Below are 22,451 nucleotides of genomic sequence, written 5' to 3' on the forward strand. Positions count from 1 at the left end.
GAACTTGCACAATTGGTGGCTGACTAAATACTTTTTTGCCCCACTGTATATATATATATGTCTTTTTTTGTGGGGGGGGCAAAATATTAAGAGTACAGATTATTGTATGGGACAATATACAAACATATTTGAAAAATATTAGTTGATAAGAGATGAAAATGCAATGAATTGAAGGTTATTTTTTATGTTAAAATCTATATGTACAGATTTGAAGGTTGTGTCATTAGATTTGTAGTGTGATCGCAATAGATTATTATGGGAAAAAATGGTGTCCCCTGAAATTCTGGCAAAAAAAATGGGTCCCCGCTTAAAGAGTTTGAATACCACTGTATTGGAGTGTTGTTTGTGAAGTGGGATCACACATAATGACAATGTCTGCATCTGTATCCTAAACCTACTGTATACAGTGGTTTGTGTCATACAAGTTTAGAATCCATCACAATAGAGTTGATAAAAAGCAGGGTTTCATGATGATGTCACTAAACACTGGTTAGGAGCAGGGTTTCATGATGATGTCACTAAACACTGGTTAGGAACACGGTGTCATGATGATGTCACTAAACACTGGTTAGGAACAGGGTGTCATGATGATGTCACTAAACACTGGTTAGGAACAGGGTGTCATGATGATGTCACTAAACACTGGTTAGGAACAGGGTTTCATGATGATGTCACTAAACACTGGTTAGGAACAGGGTTTCATGATGATGTCACTAAACACTGGTTAGGAGCGGGGTTTCATGATGATGTCACTAAACACTGGTTAGGAGCGGGGTTTCATGATGATGTCACTAAACACTGGTTAGGAGCAGGGTTTCATGATGATGTCACTAAACACTGGTTAAGAGCAGGATTTCATGATGATGTCACTAAACACTGGTTAGGAGCAGGGTGTCATGATGATGTCACTAAACACTGGTTAGGAGCAGGGTTTCATGATGATGTCACTAAACACTGGTTAGGAACAGGGTGTCATGATGATGTCACTAAACACTGGTTAGGAACAGGGTGTCATGATGATGTCACTAAACACTGATTAGGAACAGGGTTTCATGATGATGTCACTAAAGGAACAGGGTGTCATGATGATGTCACTAAACACTGGTTAGGAGCAGGGTTTCATGATGATGTCACTAAACACTGGTTAGGAGCGGGGTTTCATGATGATGTCACTAAACACTGGTTAGGAGCGGGGTTTCATGATGATGTCACTAAACACTGGTTAGGAGCAGGGTTTCATGATGATGTCACTAAACACTGGTTAGGAGCGGGGTTTCATGATGATGTCACTAAACACTGGTTAGGAGCAGGGTGTCATGATGATGTCACTAAACATTGGTTAGGAGCAGGGTTTCATGATGATGTCACTAAACATTGGTTAGGAGCAGGGTTTCATGATGATGTCACTAAACACTGGTTAGGAGCAGGGTGTCATGATGATGTCACTAAACACTGGTTAAGAGCAGGGTTTCATGATGATGTCACTAAACACTGGTTAAGAGCAGGATTTCATGATGATGTCACTAAACACTGGTTAGGAGCAGGGTGTCATGATGATGTCACTAAACACTGGTTAGGAGCAGGGTTTCATGATGATGTCACTAAACACTGGTTAGGAACAGGGTGTCATGATGATGTCACTAAACACTGGTTAGGAACAGGGTGTCATGATGATGTCACTAAACACTGGTTAGGAACAGGGTTTCATGATGATGTCACTAAACACTGGTTAGGAGCAGGGTTTCATGATGATGTCACTAAACACTGGTTAGGAGCGGGGTTTCATGATGATGTCACTAAACACTGGTTAGGAGCAGGGTGTCATGATGATGTCACTAAACACTGGTTAGGAGCAGGGTGTCATGATGATGTCTCTAAACTTGGTCTGCTTAAGCCATCACCACAGTTATTCAAATATTTTATGACCGTTTCTAAAGTTAAAACATAACAATGTGATAAGCTTACAATGGCTGTGCCGGTATGGTTGATCCAAGATGGCTGTGCCGGTATGGTGGATCCAAGATGGCTGTGCCGGTATGGTGGATCCAAGATGGCTGTGCCGGTATGGTGGATCCAAGATGGCTGTGCCGGTATGGTGGATCCAAGATGGCTGTGCCGGTATGGTTGATCCAAGATGGCTGTGCCGGTATGGTGGATCCAAGATGGCTGTGCCGGTATGGTGGATCCAAGATGGCTGTGCCAGAATGATTATGATCATGTCTCCAATTCAAGAAAAGCCAAAGCATTTACATAAAATTGAACACCATTTTCCAACAAGACTGTGTACTTTGGGCAACATCTGAGGATCAAAATAATAATACTTTGTATTTTCAGCCAATTTGTGTAAAGCAGAGTTCCACAAGTTGATCTTGGAGCGAACTATGACTACGGAGGGAAGTATGGCAACCATTTCCACTTGTATAAACAAGACATTTACAGTGACTGAAGTGGGAGAAAGAGTATCAGTCTGTCAAGCCCTGACATTGAAAAATGCCTATGATGATTTATAGCAACATCTACAATTCCCCAACAACTTGATCTTTCAGTTTGTCTGTCAGTCAGTCAGTGGTGCTTTAATTTGACAAACATGAGTACTATAATCAGGGAGAAGATAAGCTGGCGTTATGGGTTCTTCATTATACTGCAGCTCTTTGAAGCAGGCCTCAAATAAACACTTAGTCATTACATTGAAATAAAGGTTGGTGAAACAGGGAAAATCCTCACCTTTACAATCAAAAGAGTTCACTGTAGTCTAGTCAGTATCAGTAACAATGACAAGTCTTATAGAAAGAGATATACTGATATACTGTCTAACCATTAAGAAAAGGACTTGACTACTCTTTCAAGAAGATGATGAATATCAATGCATCAATACATCTTCCTCTCACTCCAACCAAACCAAAGGCTATTGAGAGCAGGTACAAGTCTGGCAAATGTCTTCACCATTCAGGTGCCATTTAAAGGTGTGTGTGTGGCAATATCCAGCTCAATGGGGAATGTCACAAAGCAAATGCCTTAAAGCACAATCCCCGTAGTGACTGTTAAAGTGGCCTAATAGTGGCTGTAGAGCGACACACTGGACAGAGCCACAGCAGGGCTTAGTGGGCAGACGATGGGGCCATAACTGGGAGAATGACTCTTAAAAAGACCTGTTACAATGGAGATAATAGAGCCTACAGTGGGGCAAAAAAAGTATTTAGTCAGCCACCAATTGTGCAAGTTCTCCCACTTAAAAAGATGAGAGAGGCCTGTAATTTTCATCATAGGTACACTTCAACTATGACAGACAAAATGAGCAAAAAAATCCAGAAAATCACGTTGTAGGATTTTTAATGAATTTATTTGCAAATTATGGTGGAAAATAAGTATTTGGTCAATAACAAAAGCTTATCTCAATACTTTGTTATATACCCTTTGTTGGCAATGACAGAGGTCAAATGTTTTCTGTAAGTCTTCACAAGGTTTTCACACACTGTTGCTGGTATTTTGGCCCATTCCTCCATGCAGATCTCCTCTAGAGCAGTGATGTTTTGGGGCTGTTGCGGGGCAACACAGACTTTCAACTCCTTCCAAAGATGTTCTATGGGGTTGAGATCTGGAGTCTGGCTAGACCACTCCAGGACCTTGAAATGTTTCTTACGAAGCCACTCCTTCGTTGCCCGGGCGGTGTGTTTGGGATCATTGTCATGCTGAAAGACCCAGCCACGTTCCATCTTCAATGCCCTTGCTGATGGTAGGCTTTGTTACTTTGGTCCCAGCTCTCTGCAGGTCATTCACTAGGTCCCCTCGTGTGGTTCTGGGATTTTTGCTCACCGTTCTTGTGATCATTTTGACCCCACGGGGTGAGATCTTGCGTGGAGCCCCAGTTCGAGGGAGATTATCTGTGGTCTTGTATGTCTTCCATTTCCTAATAATTGCTCCCACAGTTGATTTCTTCAAACCAAGCTGCTTACCTATTGCAGATTCAGTCTTCCCAGCCTGGTGCAGGTCTACAATTTTGTTCTTCTTTGTGATTCGAACACCTCAAACTTAGATTTGTCTGTCCATAACACTTTTTTCCAATCTTCCTCTGTCCAGTGTCTGTGTTCTTTTGCCCATCTTAATCTTTTATTTTTATTGGCTAGTCTGAGATATGGCTTTTTCTTTGCAACTCTGTCTAGAAGGCCAGCATCCCGGAGTCACCTCTTCACTGTTGACGTTGAGACTGGTGTTTTGCGGGTACTATTTAATGAAGCTGCCAGTTGAGGACTTTAAGGTGTCTGTTTCTCAAACTAGACACTCTAATGTACTTGTCCTCTTACTCAATTGTGCACCGGGGCCTCCCACTCCTCATTCAATTCTGGTTAGCGCCAGTTTGAACTGTTCTGTGAAGGGAGTAGTGCACAGCGTTGTACGAGATCTTCAGTTTCTTGGCAATTTCTTGCATGGAATAGCCTTCATTTCTCAGAACAAGAATTGACTGACGAGTTTCAGAAGAAAGTTATTTTTTCTGGTCATTGTGAGTCTGTAATCGAACCCACAAATGCTGATGCTCCAAATACTCAACTCATCTAAAGAAGGCCACTTTTATTGCTTCTTTAATCAGAACAACAGTTTTCAGCTGTGCTAACATAATTGCAAAAGGGTATTCTAATAATCAATTAGCCTTTTAAAATGATAAACTTGGATAAGCTAACACAACGTCGATAGGCTGATGGGGTGGAGGTAACCTAATGGTTAGAGTGTTGGACTAGTAACTGAACGGTTACAAGATCGAATCCCTAAGGAGACCAGGTAAAAATCTTTCGTTCTGCCCCCGAACAAGTCAGTTAACCCACTGTTCCTAGGCCGTCATTGAAAATAGGAATTTGTTCTTAACTGACTTGCCTAGTTAAATAAAATAAAAATGTGCCATTGGAACACAGGAGTGATGTTTGCTGATAATGGGCCTCTGTACACCTATGTAGATATCCCATTAGATATTCCATTCCAGCTACAATAGTCATTTACAACATTAACAATGTCTGCACTGTATTTCTGATGAATTTAATGTTATTTTAATGGACAAAACATTTGATTTTCTTTCAAAAACAATGACATTTCTAAGTTTAAATTTTTTATTTTATTTTTTTATGTGACCCCAAACCTTTGAACGGTATGGTGTATATATAGATTTTAGCGACCCCACTGCAGTACCCTACTGCTCTAATAGAATCTAATCTGACCTAAGATGATTCTAACCTTTGACCTATTTCCCTACTCTCTAGACGTCTAGCGAGGGCAGACACTCAGTCCGGATCTCAGGAGTCAGCACCATCGACTTCCGGGCCGGATTTTCCAGGAAGCCCACTCTGGACTTCAAGATGACCTCCAGCCGGCCAGTTCAAGGTCAGTAAGGTCACGTGACCCACATTGTACCATCACACACCTGCTCCTTTAGTTTGACTGGAAATGGTGGGATGTTACCTTTTGGAAAAATAGCTGTCTTTTGTGAGCTTTACCTTAGCTTAATTTCATGTTTAAGTTTCAAGGATATTTGGTATTAGTTTTTTCAAATTATTTGGAGATTTATGAATCTGACAAATTTGACACTATTCTTATCATCCTCTTATTGTCGTCTCCTAACCTCCCCCTTTCTCCCCCTTTCTCCCCCTCCCTCCCTCCCTACCTCCCTCCCTCTATCCTAACCTCCCTCCCTCCCTCCCTCTCCAGGTATCGCCACTTACATCCTGCTGAACACCACAGGGCTGTCCCATCCGGCGCGAGCTGATAGGCTGGAGCTTGTATCAATCACAGGCGGTGTGATTAAGACTCTCCCAGTGCGGTACTATCCCAACACTGGGACGGGAAGTCCCCTGACAGGAACCATCTGGAACATCACAGAGTTTGTCCCGCCGAAAGAGGCCTTCTTCCTGCGGGTCACAGGTTATGACAAGGACGGCTTCCTGTTCCAGAGGGTCTCCAGTGTGTCGTTCTCCAGTATTGTTCCTGGTCAGTTACCTGGACTAACAGTGGTTTTGTCAGTGGCAAAGGGCTCTGGTCAAGTAGTACACTATATAAGGAATTTGGGAGGCAGCCAGTGACCCCACCCACCCCCCAGTGACTCCTCCCCCCAGATATTTCAGTGTTTTCTTAGTGATTGTTTTTAGCGAAGAGAAGAAAATATTTAATACAATTACAAAATACAAATTGATACAAATGAAGAGTTCCATCCATGAATACAAAGTTTGATAGCGATTGAGCAATTATCCACTAAACAAGTGGTTTAAGATAAATTCAATTGTATATTTCCCACTGGATAGTCTTAGACTAGGGTTCCCAATGTTAGTACATGTTCTGGATGTTAACAATAACAATGTCTGTCCGTTCTTGCCCTACCCTGTCCCACCCCTAACCCCTGCCAGATGCACCTAAGGTTGTGATGCCCCCCACCACCCCGGGGTACTACCTGCAGAGAGGGACCATCTCCTGCCAGGTAGACAGCCTCCTCCCCTTCACCCTGCGCTTCACCAGGGAGGGGAAAAGCCTGGGTGTCGATCAGCTATTCAGGTAATATAGGACAGTATTTGGGAGGGAGGGGAGGGGAGAGGGAGACGAAGGAGAGGAGGGGAGGGGAGAGGGAGACGAAGGAGAGGAGGGGAGAAGGAGAGGGAGACGAAGGAGAGGAGGGGAGGGGAGAGGGAGACGAAGGAGAGGAGGGGAGGGGAGAGGGAGACGAAGGGAGAAGGAGAGGGAGACGAAGGAGAGGAGGGGAGGGGAGAGGGAGACGAAGGAGAGGAGGGGAGGGGAGAGGGAGACGAAGGAGAGGAGGGGAGAAGGAGAGGGAGGATAAATGGAAGCATGTGAAATGAATGGCGTTTCCAATACAGTCTGAAGGCATCAATAAGCATCATATTATTAGCTAGATAGTGGGCTCCTACTTTTACACGCATCATCCAAACTCTAATATCTCCCTGTTCTAGATCTTAAATCACATCATGGCACAGTACAGTATGTGAATGTTTTGTTTCTCTGTCCCTTTGGCAGGGAGTCAGCCAATGCATTGTGGGAGCTGGCCCAGGTGACTCTGACGGATGAGGGCTTCTACGAGTGCATCGCCATCAGCAACGCTGGGACAGGGCACGCCCGAACCTTCCTGGATGTCTCAGGTAGGACCACCCCCTGACCCCTGACCCATACGGCTTTGTCATATCTATGGCAACACAGGCCAAGTCAGTGCACGTCAAGTAGAAAGGTCTGGGAACCAAAAACGACATACCTGACTCCCTCTTACCTTCAGAACTACATACCTGACTCCATCTTACTCTCAGAACTACATATCTGACTCCATCTTACTCTCAGAACTACATATCTGACTCCATCATACTCTCAGAACTACATATCTGACTCCATCTTACTCTCAGAACTACATATCTGACTCCATCATACTCTCAGAACTACATACCTGACTCCATTTTACTCTCAGAACTACATATCTGACTCCATCTTACTCTCAGAACTACATATCTGACTCCATCTTACTCTCAGAACTACATATCTGACTCCATCTTACTCGCAGAACTACATATCTGACTCCATCATACTCTCAGAACTATATATCTGACTCCATCATACTCTCAGAACTACATATCTGACTCCATCATACTCTCAGAACTACATATCTGACTCCATCTTACTCGCAGAACTACATATCTGACTCCATCATACTCTCAGAACTACATATCTGACTCCATCATACTCTCAGAACTACATATCTGACTCCATCTTACTCGCAGAACTACATATCTGACTCCATCATACTCTCAGAACTACATATCTGACTCCATCATACTCTCAGAACTACATATCTGACTCCATCATACTCTCAGAACCAGAACTTTCACTGGAGTCATGTTCCCGCCACATAATATTGGAGTGTTGATCCGACTGGATAAAAAAATAAAAAAATAAATGTCCCCCCCACTTCTAAAACCAAAGTTACGCCCCTGCTCCATCTTACTCTCAGGTCCCCAGGGTATAGGACACTTGAGTATTAACCAATTAGCCTTGGCATGGTTAGATACCGCCAATCTAAAGAAGTGAGTCTATACATTACCATACATTACATGTGGAAACATTAAGTAGTGGTGTATAATGGAACCCACAATAAGTATTTTGCTCAGTTGGGGGTTGTATGATTACCCTACACAAACACTCATTCAAACACACACACACACACACACACACACACACACACACACACACACACACACACATGCAAACAGCAGTGGGGATGGATTCCTGAAGTGAAATGTAGCGGTAAGTGAAGCAGGTTTACTTCATGCTCATTGGGACAGAGCCGGTGATGATGTACGGCTACAAACCAAGCCCCAGGGGACGTGGGTTTGGCTTTTATAGGGCTCAGGGTTAGTGTGTGTTCATCCTGTACCCTGTGGGCCCTGGTCAAAACTAGTGCACTATATAGGGCCCTGGTCAAAACTAGTGCACTATATAGGGCCCTGGTCAAAACTAGTGCACTATATAGGGCCCTGGTCAAAACTAGTGCACTATATAGGGAATAGGGTGCCATTTGGGAATCAACAAGGGGGAGAACCTTGCTCTCAGTCTGACCTCTGTCTATGCCTCATAGGCCTCTGGCCATGGGCCATGGTTATGCATGATATGTAAGATAATGTAGCGCAGAGTTATGGGCCATGGTTATGCATGATATGGAAGATAATGTAGCGCAGAGTTATGGGCCATGGTGTTGCATGATATGTAAGGTAATGTAGCACAGAGTTATGGGCCATGGTTATGCATGACATGTAAGATAATGTAGCGCAGAGTTATGGGCCATGGTTATGCATGATATGGAAGATAATGTAGCGCAGAGTTATAGGCCATGGTTATGCATGATATGTAAGATAATGTAGTGCAGAGTTATGTGCCATGGTGTTGCATGATATGTAAGGTAATGTAGCACAGAGTTATGGGCCGTGGTTATGCATGATATGTAAGATAATGTAGCGCAGAGTTATGGGCCGTGGTTATGCATGATATGGAAGATAATGTGGCGCAGAGTTATGGGCCATGGTTATGCATGATATGGAAGATAATGTGGTGCAGAGTTATGGGCCATGGTTATGCATGATATGTAAGTTAATGTAGCGCAGAGTTATGGGCCATGGTTATGCATGATATGTAAGATAATGTAGTGCAGAGTTATGTGCCATGGTGTTGCATGATATGTAAGGTAATGTAGCACAGAGTTATAGGCCATGGTTATGCATGATATGTAAGATAATGTAGTGCAGAGTTATGGGCCATGGTTATGCATGATATGGAAGATAATGTAGCGCAGAGTTATGGGCCATGGTTATGCATGATATGTAAGGTAATGTAGCGCAGAGTTATGTGTCCCTCCATCTTTTTCTCTGTCTCTCTCTTTCTCTCTCTCTCTCTCTCGCTCTCGCTCTCGCTCTCGCTCTCTCTCTGTCTCTTTCTCTCTCGCTCTCTCTGTGTCTCTCTCTCTTTCTCTGTCCTTCCATCTTTTTCTCTGTCTCTCTCTTTCTCTCTCTCTCTCTCGCTCTCGCTCTCTCTCTGTCTCTTTCTCTCTCGCTCTCTCTGTGTCTCTCTCTCTTTCTCTGTCCCTCCATCTTTTTCTCTGTCTCTCTCTCTCTCTATCTCTATCTCTATCTCTATATCTCTATATCTCTCTCAATTCAATTCAATTCAAAGGGCTTTATTGGCATGGGAAACATATGTTAACATTGCCAAAGCAAGTGAAATAGATAATAAACAAAGTGAAATAAACAGTCACAAATCTTGCTACTGTGATGGCACACTGTGGTATTCCACCCAATATACAGTGCCTTGCGAAAGTATTCGGCCCCCTTGAACTTTGCGACCTTTTGCCACATTTCAGGCTTCAAACATAAAGATATAAAACTGTATTTTTTTGTGAAGAATCAACAAGTGGGACACAATCATGAAGTGGAACGACATTTATTGGATATTTCAAACTTTTTTAACAAATCAAAAACTGAAAAATTGGGCGTGCAAAATTATTCAGCCCCTTTACTTTCAGTGCAGCAAACTCTCTCCACATGTAGCGAGGGCCAGCCGACTAGAGCATACAGGTCGCAGTGGTGGGTGGTATAAGGTGCTTTAGTGACAAAACGGATGGCACTGTGATAAACTGCATCCAGTTTGCTGAGTAGAGTATTGGAAGCTATTTTGTAGATGACATCGCCGAAGTCGAGGATCGGTAGGATAGTCAGTTTTACTAGGGTAAGTTTTGCGGCGTGAGTGAAGGAGGCTTTGTTGCGAAATAGAAAGCCGACTCTAGATTTGATTTTGGATTGGAGATGTTTGATATGAGTCTGGAAGGAGAGTTTGCAGTCTAGCCAGACACCTAGGTACTTATAGATGTCCACATATTCTAGGTCGGAACCATCCAGGGTGGTGATGTTATTCGTTGATATATACGTTGAACAGGGTGGCGCTCGAGCTCCCCTCCCTCCCTCCCTCCCACTGCTCTGGCTTGGTTTTGTCCCAGAGCCAGTGATGTTATAAACAGGGTGACCATTTCACCCGTATTTCATTTCACCCGTGGAACACAGGTCAGAGCTCCTTCCCCTCTTTCCTCCTCCCCTCCTCCCCTCCTCCCCTTCCCCCTGTTTTTCCATGCATATTTTTGGTAAACCTCTTAGAGATGATTGACGACAGGCCCTATGAAGCTGAGCAGTACAGGGGTAAAGGTTGTGTGCGGCTCAATGTTTTTGGAGAATCTCTCTCTTTCTATCTGTCTCCCTCCCTTATCTTTGTCTCTCTTTCTGTCTATCTCCCTCCCTTCTCTCTCTCTCTGTCTCTCTTTCTGTCTATCTCCCTCCCTTCTCTCTCTCTGTCTCTCTTTCTGGCTATCTCCCTCCCTCCCTTCTCTCTCTCTGTCTCTCTTTCTGTCTATCTCCCCTCTCTCTGTCTCTCGCTCCCTGTCTACCCCCATCCGTCTCTCTGTCTCACTCTCACTCTCACTCTCTGTCTCTCTCTCTCTCTCTCTCTCTCTCTCTCTCTCTCTCTCTCTCTCTCTCTCTCTCAACAGAGCCCCCTCCAGCAATCACAGTGGGCGGTAATGTGACAGCAACTCCAGGTTCCAGTGCTGTTCTGACCTGCCATGTGGCCAGTACGGTCCAGTTCAACCTGAGCTGGCACAGAGGGGGTGTGGACGCCCGGCTAGACCCCCGCCGGCGCCCCCTGGGCAACCTCTCACTGGACATAAACTCCATTGGCCCTGACGACGCCGGCTGGTATGAGTGTGTCGCCACCAACGAGGGAGGAGTTTCAATCGAACGCATCTACCTCATCGTGCAAGGTGTGTGTGTATTTCTCTCTGTGTGTGTGTAAGCCTGCAAATGTTTTTGTCTGTGTGTTTGTGTATGCATGTGTACATTTATGTGTGTATGTGTGTCTCACTCCTCTCCACACTGTGTTAGCTGGACTGGAGTATGTCTGCGGGTTCAGATTTACACCCCTTGGGAATGGGGCGCTGGGCAACACAACCTCGCTGCTCTCAAACACAGACCCCTCTCCCTGATCCCAAACCCAGACCCCTCTCCCTGCTCTCAAACACAGACCCCTCTCCCTGCTCTCAAACACAGACCCCTCTCCATGCTCCCAAACACAGACCCCTCTCCCTGCTCCCAAACACAGACCCCTCTCCCTGCTCCCAAACACAGACCTCTCTCCCTGCTCCCAAACACAGACCCCTCTCCCTGCTCCCAAACACAGACCCCTCTCCCTGCTCCCAAACACAGACCCCTCTCCCTGCTCTCAATCACAGACCCCTCTCCCTGCTCCCAAACACAGACCCCTCTCCTTGCTCCCAAACACAGACCCCTCTCCCTGCTCTCAAACACAGACCCCTCTCCCTGCTCCCAAACACAGACCCCTCTCCCTGCTCCCAAACACAGACCCCACTCCCCACTCCCGAAACACAGACCCCTCTCCCTGCTCTCAAACACAGACCCCTCTCCCTGCTCCCAAACACAGACCTCTCTCCCTGCTCCCAAACACAGACCCCACTCCCCACTCCCCAAACACAGACCCCTCTCCCCACTCCCCAAACACAGACCCCTCTCCTTGCTCCCAAACACAGACCCCTCTCCCTGCTCTCAAACACAGACCCCTCTCCCTGCTCCCAAACACAGACCCCTCTCCCTGCTCCCAAACACAGACCTCTCTCCCTGCTCCCAAACACAGACCCCACTCCCCACTCCCGAAACACAGACCCCTCTCCCTGCTCTCAAACACAGACCCCTCTCCCTGCTCCCAAACACAGACCTCTCTCCCTGCTCCCAAACACAGACCTCTCTCCCTGCTCCCAAACACAGACCCCACTCCCCACTCCCCAAACACAGACCCTCTCCCCACTCCCCAAACACAGATCCCTCTCCTTGCTCCCAAACACATTCCCTCTCCCCACTCCCTAACACATTCCCCACTCCCCACTCCCCAACACAGTCCCCTTTACCAAACACAGTCCCCTTTACCCAACACAGTCCCATTTACCCAACACAGTCCCCATTCCCCAACACAGTTCACTCTCCCCACTCCCCAACACAGTCCCCTGTCCCTGCTCCAAACACAGTCCCCTCCCCCACTCCCCAACACAGTCCCCGCTCCCCAACACAGTCCCCGCTCCCCAACACAGTCCCCTCTCCCCAACACAGTCCCCTCTCCCCACTCCCACCACAGTCCCCTCCCCCACTCCCCAACACAGTCCCCGCTCCCCAACACAGTCCCCGCTCCCCAACACAGTCCCCACTCCCCAACACAGTCCCCTCTCCCCACTCCCACCACAGTCCCCTCTCCCCACTCCCCAACACAGTCCCCACTCCCCAACACAGTCCCCTCTCCCCACTCCCACCACAGTCCCCTCTCCCCACTCCCACCACAGTCCCCTCCCCCACTCCCCAACACAGTCCCCGCTCCCCAACACAGTCCCCGCTCCCCAACACAGTCCCCACTCCCCAACACAGTCCCCTCTCCCCAATCCCACCACAGTCCCCTCCCCCACTCCCCAACACAGTCCCCTCTCCCCACTCCCCACCACAGTCCCCTCCCCCACTCCCCAACACAGTCCCCGCTCCCCAACACAGTCCCCACTCCCCAACACAGTCCCCTCTTCCCAACACAGTCCCCTCTCCCTGCTCCCAAACACAGACCCCTCTCCCCACTCCCCAACACGGTCCCTTCTCCCCAACACAGTCCCCACGCCCCAACACAGTCCCCTGTGTTCTAGAACAGGCAGAATGTTTCAGAAGTGTTCCACTGTGTTCCAGGACAGGCAGAATGTGTCAGAGGTGATCCACTGTGTTTTAGAAGAGGCAGAATGTTTCAGAAGGGCTCCACTGTGTTCTAGAACAGAAATAATGTGTCAGAAGTGTTCCACTGTGTTCTAGGACAGGGAGAATATGTCAGAAGTGTTCCGCTGTGTTCTAGAACAGGCAGAATGCGTCAGAAGTGTTCCACTGTGTTCTAGGAGAGACAGAATTAGTCAGAAATGTTTCACTATATTCTATAACAGGCAGAATGTGACAGAAGGGTTCCACTGTGTTCTAGAACAGAACAAATTTGACAGAAGTGTTCCACTGTGTTCGAGGACAGGTAGAATGTGTCGGAAGTGTTCCACTGTGTTCTAGGACAGCCAGAATTGATCAAACGTGTTCCATAATGTTCTAGAAGAGGCAGAATGTTTCAGAAGTATTCCACTGTGTTCTAGGACAGGCAGAATGTGTCAGAAGTGTTCCACTGTGTTCTCGGACAGGCAAAATGTGTCAGAAGGGTTCCACTATGTTCTAGGACAGGCAGAATGTGTCAGAGGTGATCCACTGTGTTTTAGAAGAGGCAGAATGTTTCAGAAGGGTTCCACTGCGTTCTAGAACAGAAATGAGGTGTCAGAGGTCTTCCACTGTGTTTTCGGACAGGCAAAATGTGTCAGAAGTGTTCCACTGTGGTCTACGACAGGCAGAATGTGTCAGAGGTCTTCCACTGTGTTCTCGGACAGGCAAAATGTGTCAGAAGGGTTCCACTATGTTCTAGGACAGGCAGAATGTGTCAGAGGTGATCCACTGTGTTTTAGAAGAGGCAGAATGTTTCAGAAGGGTTCCACTGCGTTCTAGAACAGAAATGAGGTGTCAGAGGTCTTCCACTGTGTTCTCGGACAGGCAAAATGTGTCAGAAGAGTTACACTGTGTTCTAGAACAGGCAGAAAGTATCAGAAGTGTTCCACTGTGTTCTAGGACAGGCAGAATGTGACAGAAGTGTTCCACTGTGTTCTAGGAGAAGCAGAATGTGTCAGAGGTGTTCCACTGTGTTCTAAGACAACCAGTCGGTTACTGAAGGTTATAATACAGTACCGGTGCAGCTGCAGACACGTTTGTGAACTTCTCCACCCTACCCTGTCATTTGCTCAGCTCATTGAGTGATAACTTGCTCAATTGACCTGAAAAAAAGTTCCCATGGTTTCTTGGGTGGTTTTCAGTGTTGTACTCTTGTGTTTTTATCTCCCTCCCTACATTCAACTCTCTTGTTCTCTCTCCTAGCTCTTCCCCTCTCCCCCTCTCCTCTCCTCTCTTTTGTTCTCTCTCCTAGCTCTTCCCCTCTCCCCCTCTCCTCTCCTCTCTTTTGTTCTCTCTCCTAGCTCTTCCCCTCTCCCCCTCTCCTCTCTTTTGTTCTCTCTCCTAGCTCTTCCCCTCTCTCCCCTCTCCTCTCCTCTCCTCTCTTTTGTTCTCTCTCCTAGCTCTTCCCCTCTCCCCCTCTCCTCTCCTCTCTTTTGTTCTCTCTCCTAGCTCTTCCCCTCTCCCCTCTCCTCTCCTCTCTTTTGTTCTCTCCCCTAGCTCTTCCCCTCTCCCCCTCTCCTCTCCTCTCTTTTGTTCTCTCTCCTAGCTCTTCCCCTCTCCCCCTCTCCTCTCCTCTCTTTTGTTTTCTTCAGCTATCTTCCTTTCTTCTCTCTTTAGCTCTCTCGGAGCGCTCTCGCCATGCCCCTTTTTTCTCTCTCACGCTCTCTCTGTTGCTCTCTCTCTCATTATCTCTCTCTCTCTCTTTCTCTCTCTCTCTCTTTCTCTCTCTCTCTTTCTCTCTCTCTTTCTTTCTCTCTCTCTCTCTCTCTCTCTTTCTTTCTCTCTCTCTCTTTCCCTCTCTCTCTTTCTTTCTCTCTCTCTCTCTCTCTCTCTCTCTCTCTCTCTCTCTCTCTCTCTCGCTCTCTCTCTCTATGTAACAGCTGTCCCAGGGCCCCTGCGGTTCTTTAACAACCCCCTTGTCAGGTCCATCCTAGTCATTAGGCCAGGTCTTTGAAGTGGGCCAGGGCTGCTGACACGGGACAACAGTGGGCAAAGACAGGCCTGGTCCTGACACATAAAGCCCATTGCTGAGTAAAACTTGAGAAATATGTCTCCTTGTACTGTAGGAAACCCCTAGTCCTCAGAGAGACGTCACGGGGTCACCCAGTAAAGGGGAAAGACGTGGGGTGCAGAGAAGGTGTTGAGAGCAGGTAGAGCAGAGGTGTGTTCAGACAGACAGCATGTTCAAAGTCTTCCTCTATGTGGGATACAGATGGAAAGTGGGTTATAGATGAGGCCAATGAGATTTATTGTCCAGATGATTCCATTTTCAAGGAATTATATGTAATTTGTTCAGAGGTTCTCTCTCTCTCTCTCTCTCTCTCTCTCTCTCTCTCTCTCTCTGTCTCTCTCTCTCTGTCTCTCTCTCTGTCTCTCTCTCTCTCTCTGTCTCTCTCTCTGTCTCTCTCTCTCTGTCTCTCTCTCTCTCTCTGTCTCTCTCTCTCTCTCTGTCTCTCTCTCTCTCTCTCTCGCCAAACAGCACCATTATAACATACTGTAGCTATAGTGCTGTCTCTTCATAATCATTGTAATGTTTTGCTGTTTACCCCTCTATCACCCCTGATTGAGATGTCCGAGGTGAAGAGTGTTATCATAGGATTTACTGTCAGTGTCCAAAGAAAAACAGAAATAATTAATGTAAACACTATCCCAGTCATGGGGGCAAACGAAGGGACAAACCCTTCTTGGGAATTCCTAGAGGAAATGGGAATGAGAATGGGAGGGTTGTTCTGTATAGAACAGGAAACCCTCCTGTAAGTCTGCTTTGTTGGGAAGTCCGGATCCTGTTTTGGATTTTCTCTGAGCTAGAGCTCATTGGGCTCTGGAGATTATTTTGGCAGGCGGCGAAAATTGGGAAAACACACACTTTTAAGGGATGAGTTACACATCATGAATCAATTGGAAAATCTTTGCGGATTCGGGTGGCTTTGGGAAGATCTGTTATCAATATTCCTTCTTTTTTTTAACCAATTTAAAGAGAGATGACAATGAAAGATATTCCGTGAAACATTATTGGTTGTAGTTACGTGCAGCAGTTTTAACGCTACGTAGAATATACAACTGTTCTATTAAAGCTATTAGGTTTGAACAAGGCAGAAGGTTGACAACTGAGCCTAAATCTTTACACAGGTCTGTATCAGGCCATGGAGGTATGGGTTAGTCTGCTGTCTGTGCCAACTAGCAAGACCAAATCTAAGCCTTATATCTGCATCATCTTTAGCCTTTCATCCAGGGCCGTGCACAGCCCCCCCCCCCCCTGAAAACATTGAATCATTAATATCTCGAAGTTCATAACATACTAACTGCCTGAGCCTTATATGTGCCTCTGTAGTGAATTATGATACTTTTTTTATTTGCATAGGTCTATTTATTTATGTGACAACACACTCATTCATCACACACTGTCAGCACGCTAGTCACAGTGTCTCCTAAAGACATGATTGACAGGGGGAAAAGATGCTCGGCTGTCAGCTGATCATTTATGTTGATGTAAATCTGCTAGTTAGCTAGCTCTAGTAAACTTTTTACCCATTGTGATTTATCTTCAATGCTCTTAAATAATAACTTCATAATATAATGTAATATCCATCATCTTCTAACTGATATATGGCTAGCTGGCTAGTGGCTTGTGTGGCTTATATGGTGATTAACTAGAGTCTAGGCTACTGTGTTCGGTGCTTTATTTGTAAATCGGGAGTTGCTGGAACAAAAAGTGAGTGTCAGAGGGAGGTGACTTGGGGAGCTCTGAGGTTGTGAGAGGGGGGTGACCTGGGGAGATCTGAGGTTATGATAAGGGGTGACCTGGGGAGCTCTGAGGTTGTGATAAGGGGTGACCTGAGGAGCTCTGAGGTTGTGAGATGGGGGTGACCTGGGGAGCTCTGAGGTTGTGAGAGGGGGTGACGTGGGGAGCTCTGAGGTTGTGAGAGGGGGTGACCTGGGGAGCTCTGAGGTTGTGAGAGGGGGTGACCTGGGGAGCTCTGAGGTTGTGAGAGGGAGGTGACCTGGGGAGCTCTGAGGTTGAGAGAGGGGGGTGACTTGGGGAGCTCTGAGGTTGTGAGAGCGGGGTGACCTGGGGAGCTCTGAGGTTGTGAGAGGGAGGTGACCTGGGGAGCTCTGAGGTTGTGAGAGGGAGGTGACCTGGGGAGCTCTGAGGTTGTGAGAGGGGGGTGACCTAGGGAGCTCTGAGGTTGAGAGAGGGGGGTGACCTGGGGAGCTCTGAGTTGTGATAAGGGGTGACCTGGGGAGCTCTGAGGTTGTGATAAGGGGTGACCTGGGGAGCTCTGAGGTTGTGATAAGGGGTGACCTGGGGAGCTCTGAGGTTGTGAGAGGGGGGTGACCTGGGGAGCTCTGAGGTTGTGAGAGGGAGGTGACCTGGGGAGCTCTGAGGTTGTGAGAGGGGGGTGACCTGGGGAGCTCTGAGGTTGTGATAAGGGGTGACCTGGGGAGCTCTGAGGTTGTGATAAGGGGTGACCTGGGGAGCTCTGAGGTGGTGAGAGGGGGGTGACCTAGGGAACTCTGAGGTTGTGATAAGGGGTGACCTGGGGAGCTCTGAGGTTGTGAGAGGGGGGTGACCTGGGGAGCTCTGAGGTTGTGAGAGGGAGGTGACCTGGGGAGCTCTGAGGTTGTGAGAGGGAGGTGACCTGGGGAGCTCTGAGGTTGTGATAAGGGGTGACCTGGGGAGCTCTGAGGTTGTGAGAGGGGGGTGACCTAGGGAGCTCTGAGGTTGTGAGAGGGGGGTGACCTGGGGAGCTCTGAGGTTGTGAGAGGGAGGTGACCTGGGGAGCTCTGAGGTTGTGATAAGGGGTGACCTGGGGAGCTCTGAGGTTGTGATAAGGGGTGACCTGGGGAGCTCTGAGGTGGTGAGAGGGGGTGACCTAGGGAGCTCTGAGGTTGTGATAAGGGGTGACCTGGGGAGCTCTGAGGTTGTGAGAGGGGGTGACCTGGGGAGCTCTGAGGTTGTGAGAGGGGGTGACCTGGGGAGCTCTGAGGTTGTGAGAGGGGTGACCTGGGGAGCTCTGAGGTGTGATAAGGGGTGACCTGGGGAGCTCTGAGGTTGTGAGAGGGGGTGACCTGGGGAGCTCTGAGGTTGTGAGAGGAGGTGACCTGGGGAGCTCTGAGGTTGTGAGAGGGAGGTGACCTGGGGAGCTCTGAGGTTGTGAGAGGGAGGTGACCTGGGGAGCTCTGAGGTTGTGATAAGGGGTGACCTGGGGAGCTCTGAGGTTGTGAGAGGGGGTGACCTGGGGAGCTCTGAGGTTGTGAGAGGGGGTGACCTGGGGAGCTCTGAGGTTGTGATAAGGGGTGACCTGGGAGCTCTGAGGTTGTGAGAGGGGGTGACCTGGGGAGCTCTGAGGTTGTGAGAGGGAGGTGACCTGGGGAGCTCTGAGGTTGTGAGAGGAGGTGACCTGGGGAGCTCTGAGGTTGTGAGAGGGAGGTGACCTGGGGAGCTCTGAGGTTGTGATAAGGGGTGACCTGGGGAGCTCTGAGGTTGTGAGAGGGGGTGACCTGGGGAGCTCTGAGGTTGTGAGAGGGAGGTGACCTGGGGAGCTCTGAGGTTGTGAGAGGGGGTGACCTGGGGAGCTCTGAGGTTGTGATAAGGGGTGACCTGGGGAGCTCTGAGGTTGTGATAAGGGGTGACCTGGGGAGCTCTGAGGTGGTGAGAGGGGGTGACCTAGGGAACTCTGAGGTTGTGATAAGGGGTGACCTGGGGAGCTCTGAGGTTGTGAGAGGGGGGTGACCTGGGGAGCTCTGAGGTTGTGAGAGGGAGGTGACCTGGGGAGCTCTGAGGTTGTGAGAGGGAGGTGACCTGGGGAGCTCTGAGGTTGTGATAAGGGGTGACCTGGGGAGCTCTGAGGTTGTGAGAGGGGGTGACCTAGGGAGCTCTGAGGTTGTGAGAGGGGGTGACCTGGGGAGCTCTGAGGTTGTGAGAGGGAGGTGACCTGGGAGCTCTGAGGTTGTGATAATGGGTGACCGGAGGAGCTCTGAGGTTGTGAGAGGGGGTGACCTAGGGAGCTCTGAGGTTGTGAGAGGGGGGTAACCTAGGGAGCTCTGAGGTTGTGATAAGGGGTGACCTGGGGAGCTCTGAGGTTGTGATAAGGGGTGACCTGGGGAGCTCTGAGGTTGTGATAAGGGGTGACCTGGGGAGCTCTGAGGTTGTGAGAGGGGGGTGACCTGGGGAGCTCTGAGGTTGTGAGAGGGAGGTGACCTGGGGAGCTCTGAGGTTGTGAGAGGGGGGTGACCTGGGGAGCTCTGAGGTTGTGAGAGGGGGGTGACCTGGGGAGCTCTGAGGTTATGATAAGGGGTGACCTGGGGAGCTCTGAGGTTGTGAGAGGGGGGTGACCTGGGGACCTCTGAGGTTGTGAGAGGGAGGTGACCTGGGGAGCTCTGAGGTTGTGATAAGGGGTGACCTGGGGAGCTCTGAGGTTGTGAGAGGGGGGTGACCTGGGGAGCTCTGAGGTTGTGAGAGGGGGTGACCTGGGGAGCTCTGAGGTTGTGATAAGGGGTGACCTGGGGAGCTCTGAGGTTGTGAGAGGGGGGTGACATGGGGAGCTCTGAGGTTGTGAGAGGGAGGTGACCTGGGGAGCTCTGAGGTTGTGAGAGGGAGGTGACCTGGGGAGCTCTGAGGTTGTGAGAGGGAGGTGACCTGGGGAGCTCCGAGGTTGTGATAAGGGGTGACCTGGGGAGCTCTGAGGTTGTGAGAGGGGGGTGACCTAAGGAGCTCTGAGGTTGTGATAAGGGGTGACCTGGGGAGCTCTGAGGTTGTGATAAGGGGTGACCTGGGGAGCTCTGAGGTTGTGATAAGGGGTGACCTGGGAGCTCTGAGGTTGTGATAAGGGTGACCTGGGGAGCTCTGAGGTTGTGAGAGGGGGTGACCTGGGGAGCTCTGAGGTTGTGAGAGGGAGGTGACCTGGGGAGCTCTGAGGTTGTGAGAGGGGGTGACCTGGGGAGCTCTGAGGTTGTGAGAGGGGGTGACCTGGGGAGCTCTGAGGTTGTGAGAGGGAGGTGACCTGGGGAGCTCTGAGGTTGTGAGGGGGGTGACCTGGGGAGCTCTGAGGTTGTGAGAGGGGGTGACCTGGGGAGCTCTGAGGTTATGATAAGGGGTGACCTGGGGAGCTCTGAGTTTGCGAGAGGGGGTGACCTGGGGAGCTCTGAGGTTGTGAGAGGAGGTGACCTGGGGAGCTCTGAGGTGGTGAGAGGGGGGTGACCTAGGGAACTCTGAGGTTGTGATAAGGGGTGACCTGGGGAGCTCTGAGGTTGTGAGAGGGGGGTGACCTGGGGAGCTCTGAGGTTGTGAGAGGGAGGTGACCTGGGGAGCTCTGAGGTTGTGAGAGGGAGGTGACCTGGGGAGCTCTGAGGTTGTGATAAGGGGTGACCTGGGGAGCTCTGAGGTTGTGAGAGGGGGGTGACCTAGGGAGCTCTGAGGTTGTGAGAGGGGGGTGACCTGGGGAGCTCTGAGGTTGTGAGAGGGAGGTGACCTGGGGAGCTCTGAGGTTGTGATAAGGGGTGACCTGGGGAGCTCTGAGGTTGTGATAAGGGGTGACCTGGGGAGCTCTGAGGTGGTGAGAGGGGGGTGACCTAGGGAGCTCTGAGGTTGTGATAAGGGGTGACCTGGGGAGCTCTGAGGTTGTGAGAGGGGGTGACCTGGGGAGCTCTGAGGTTGTGAGAGGGGGTGACCTGGGGAGCTCTGAGGTTGTGAGAGGGGTGACCTGGGGAGCTCTGAGGGTGTGATAAGGGGTGACCTGGGAGCTCTGAGGTTGTGAGAGGGGGTGACCTGGGGAGCTCTGAGGTTGTGAGAGGGAGGTGACCTGGGGAGCTCTGAGGTTGTGAGAGGGAGGTGACCTGGGGAGCTCTGAGGTTGTGAGAGGGAGGTGACCTGGGGAGCTCTGAGGTTGTGATAAGGGGTGACCTGGGGAGCTCTGAGGTTGTGAGAGGGGGGTGACCTGGGGAGCTCTGAGGTTGTGAGAGGGGGTGACCTGGGGAGCTCTGAGGTTGTGATAAGGGGTGACCTGGGGAGCTCTGAGGTTGTGAGAGGGGGGTGACCTGGGGAGCTCTGAGGTTGTGAGAGGGAGGTGACCTGGGGAGCTCTGAGGTTGTGAGAGGGAGGTGACCTGGGGAGCTCTGAGGTTGTGAGAGGGAGGTGACCTGGGGAGCTCTGAGGTTGTGATAAGGGGTGACCTGGGGAGCTCTGAGGTTGTGAGAGGGGGGTGACCTGGGGAGCTCTGAGGTTGTGAGAGGGAGGTGACCTGGGGAGCTCTGAGGTTGTGAGAGGGGGTGACCTGGGGAGCTCTGAGGTTGTGATAAGGGGTGACCTGGGGAGCTCTGAGGTTGTGATAAGGGGTGACCTGGGGAGCTCTGAGGTGGTGAGAGGGGGGTGACCTAGGGAACTCTGAGGTTGTGATAAGGGGTGACCTGGGGAGCTCTGAGGTTGTGAGAGGGGGGTGACCTGGGGAGCTCTGAGGTTGTGAGAGGGAGGTGACCTGGGGAGCTCTGAGGGTGTGAGAGGGAGGTGACCTGGGGAGCTCTGAGGTTGTGATAAGGGGTGACCTGGGGAGCTCTGAGGTTGTGAGAGGGGGGTGACCTAGGGAGCTCTGAGGTTGTGAGAGGGGGGTGACCTGGGGAGCTCTGAGGTTGTGAGAGGGAGGTGACCTGGGGAGCTCTGAGGTTGTGATAATGGGTGACCGGAGGAGCTCTGAGGTTGTGAGAGGGGGGTGACCTAGGGAGCTCTGAGGTTGTGAGAGGGGGGTAACCTAGGGAGCTCTGAGGTTGTGATAAGGGGTGACCTGGGGAGCTCTGAGGTTGTGATAAGGGGTGACCTGGGGAGCTCTGAGGTTGTGATAAGGGGTGACCTGGGGAGCTCTGAGGTTGTGAGAGGGGGTGACCTGGGGAGCTCTGAGGTTGTGAGAGGAGGTGACCTGGGGAGCTCTGAGGTTGTGAGAGGGGGTGACCTGGGGAGCTCTGAGGTTGTGAGAGGGGGTGACCTGGGGAGCTCTGAGGTTATGATAAGGGGTGACCTGGGGAGCTCTGAGGTTGTGAGAGGGGGGTGACCTGGGGACCTCTGAGGTTGTGAGAGGGAGGTGACCTGGGGAGCTCTGAGGT

At 49.7% G+C, this 22,451-nt stretch overlaps 1 protein-coding gene across 3 annotated transcripts in view; it reads left to right on the forward strand.

Annotated features, from left to right (window-relative positions):
* hmcn1 (hemicentin 1) overlaps nucleotides 1-22,451 on the forward strand; it is a 282,581-nt gene that overhangs the window by 89,644 nt on the left and 170,486 nt on the right. For all 3 annotated transcript variants that reach the window (XM_065009245.1, XM_065009247.1, XM_065009246.1), the window contains exons 7-11: nucleotides 5,247-5,367; nucleotides 5,692-5,970; nucleotides 6,384-6,528; nucleotides 7,006-7,127; nucleotides 11,060-11,329. In XM_065009245.1, coding sequence (XP_064865317.1) covers nucleotides 5,247-5,367; nucleotides 5,692-5,970; nucleotides 6,384-6,528; nucleotides 7,006-7,127; nucleotides 11,060-11,329 — 937 coding nt within the window. The remainder of the gene's footprint in view (nucleotides 1-5,246; nucleotides 5,368-5,691; nucleotides 5,971-6,383; nucleotides 6,529-7,005; nucleotides 7,128-11,059; nucleotides 11,330-22,451) is intronic.

Source organism: Oncorhynchus nerka, linkage group LG24 (assembly GCF_034236695.1).
Source record: "Oncorhynchus nerka isolate Pitt River linkage group LG24, Oner_Uvic_2.0, whole genome shotgun sequence".
Classification (NCBI taxonomy): Eukaryota; Metazoa; Chordata; class Actinopteri; order Salmoniformes; family Salmonidae; genus Oncorhynchus; species Oncorhynchus nerka.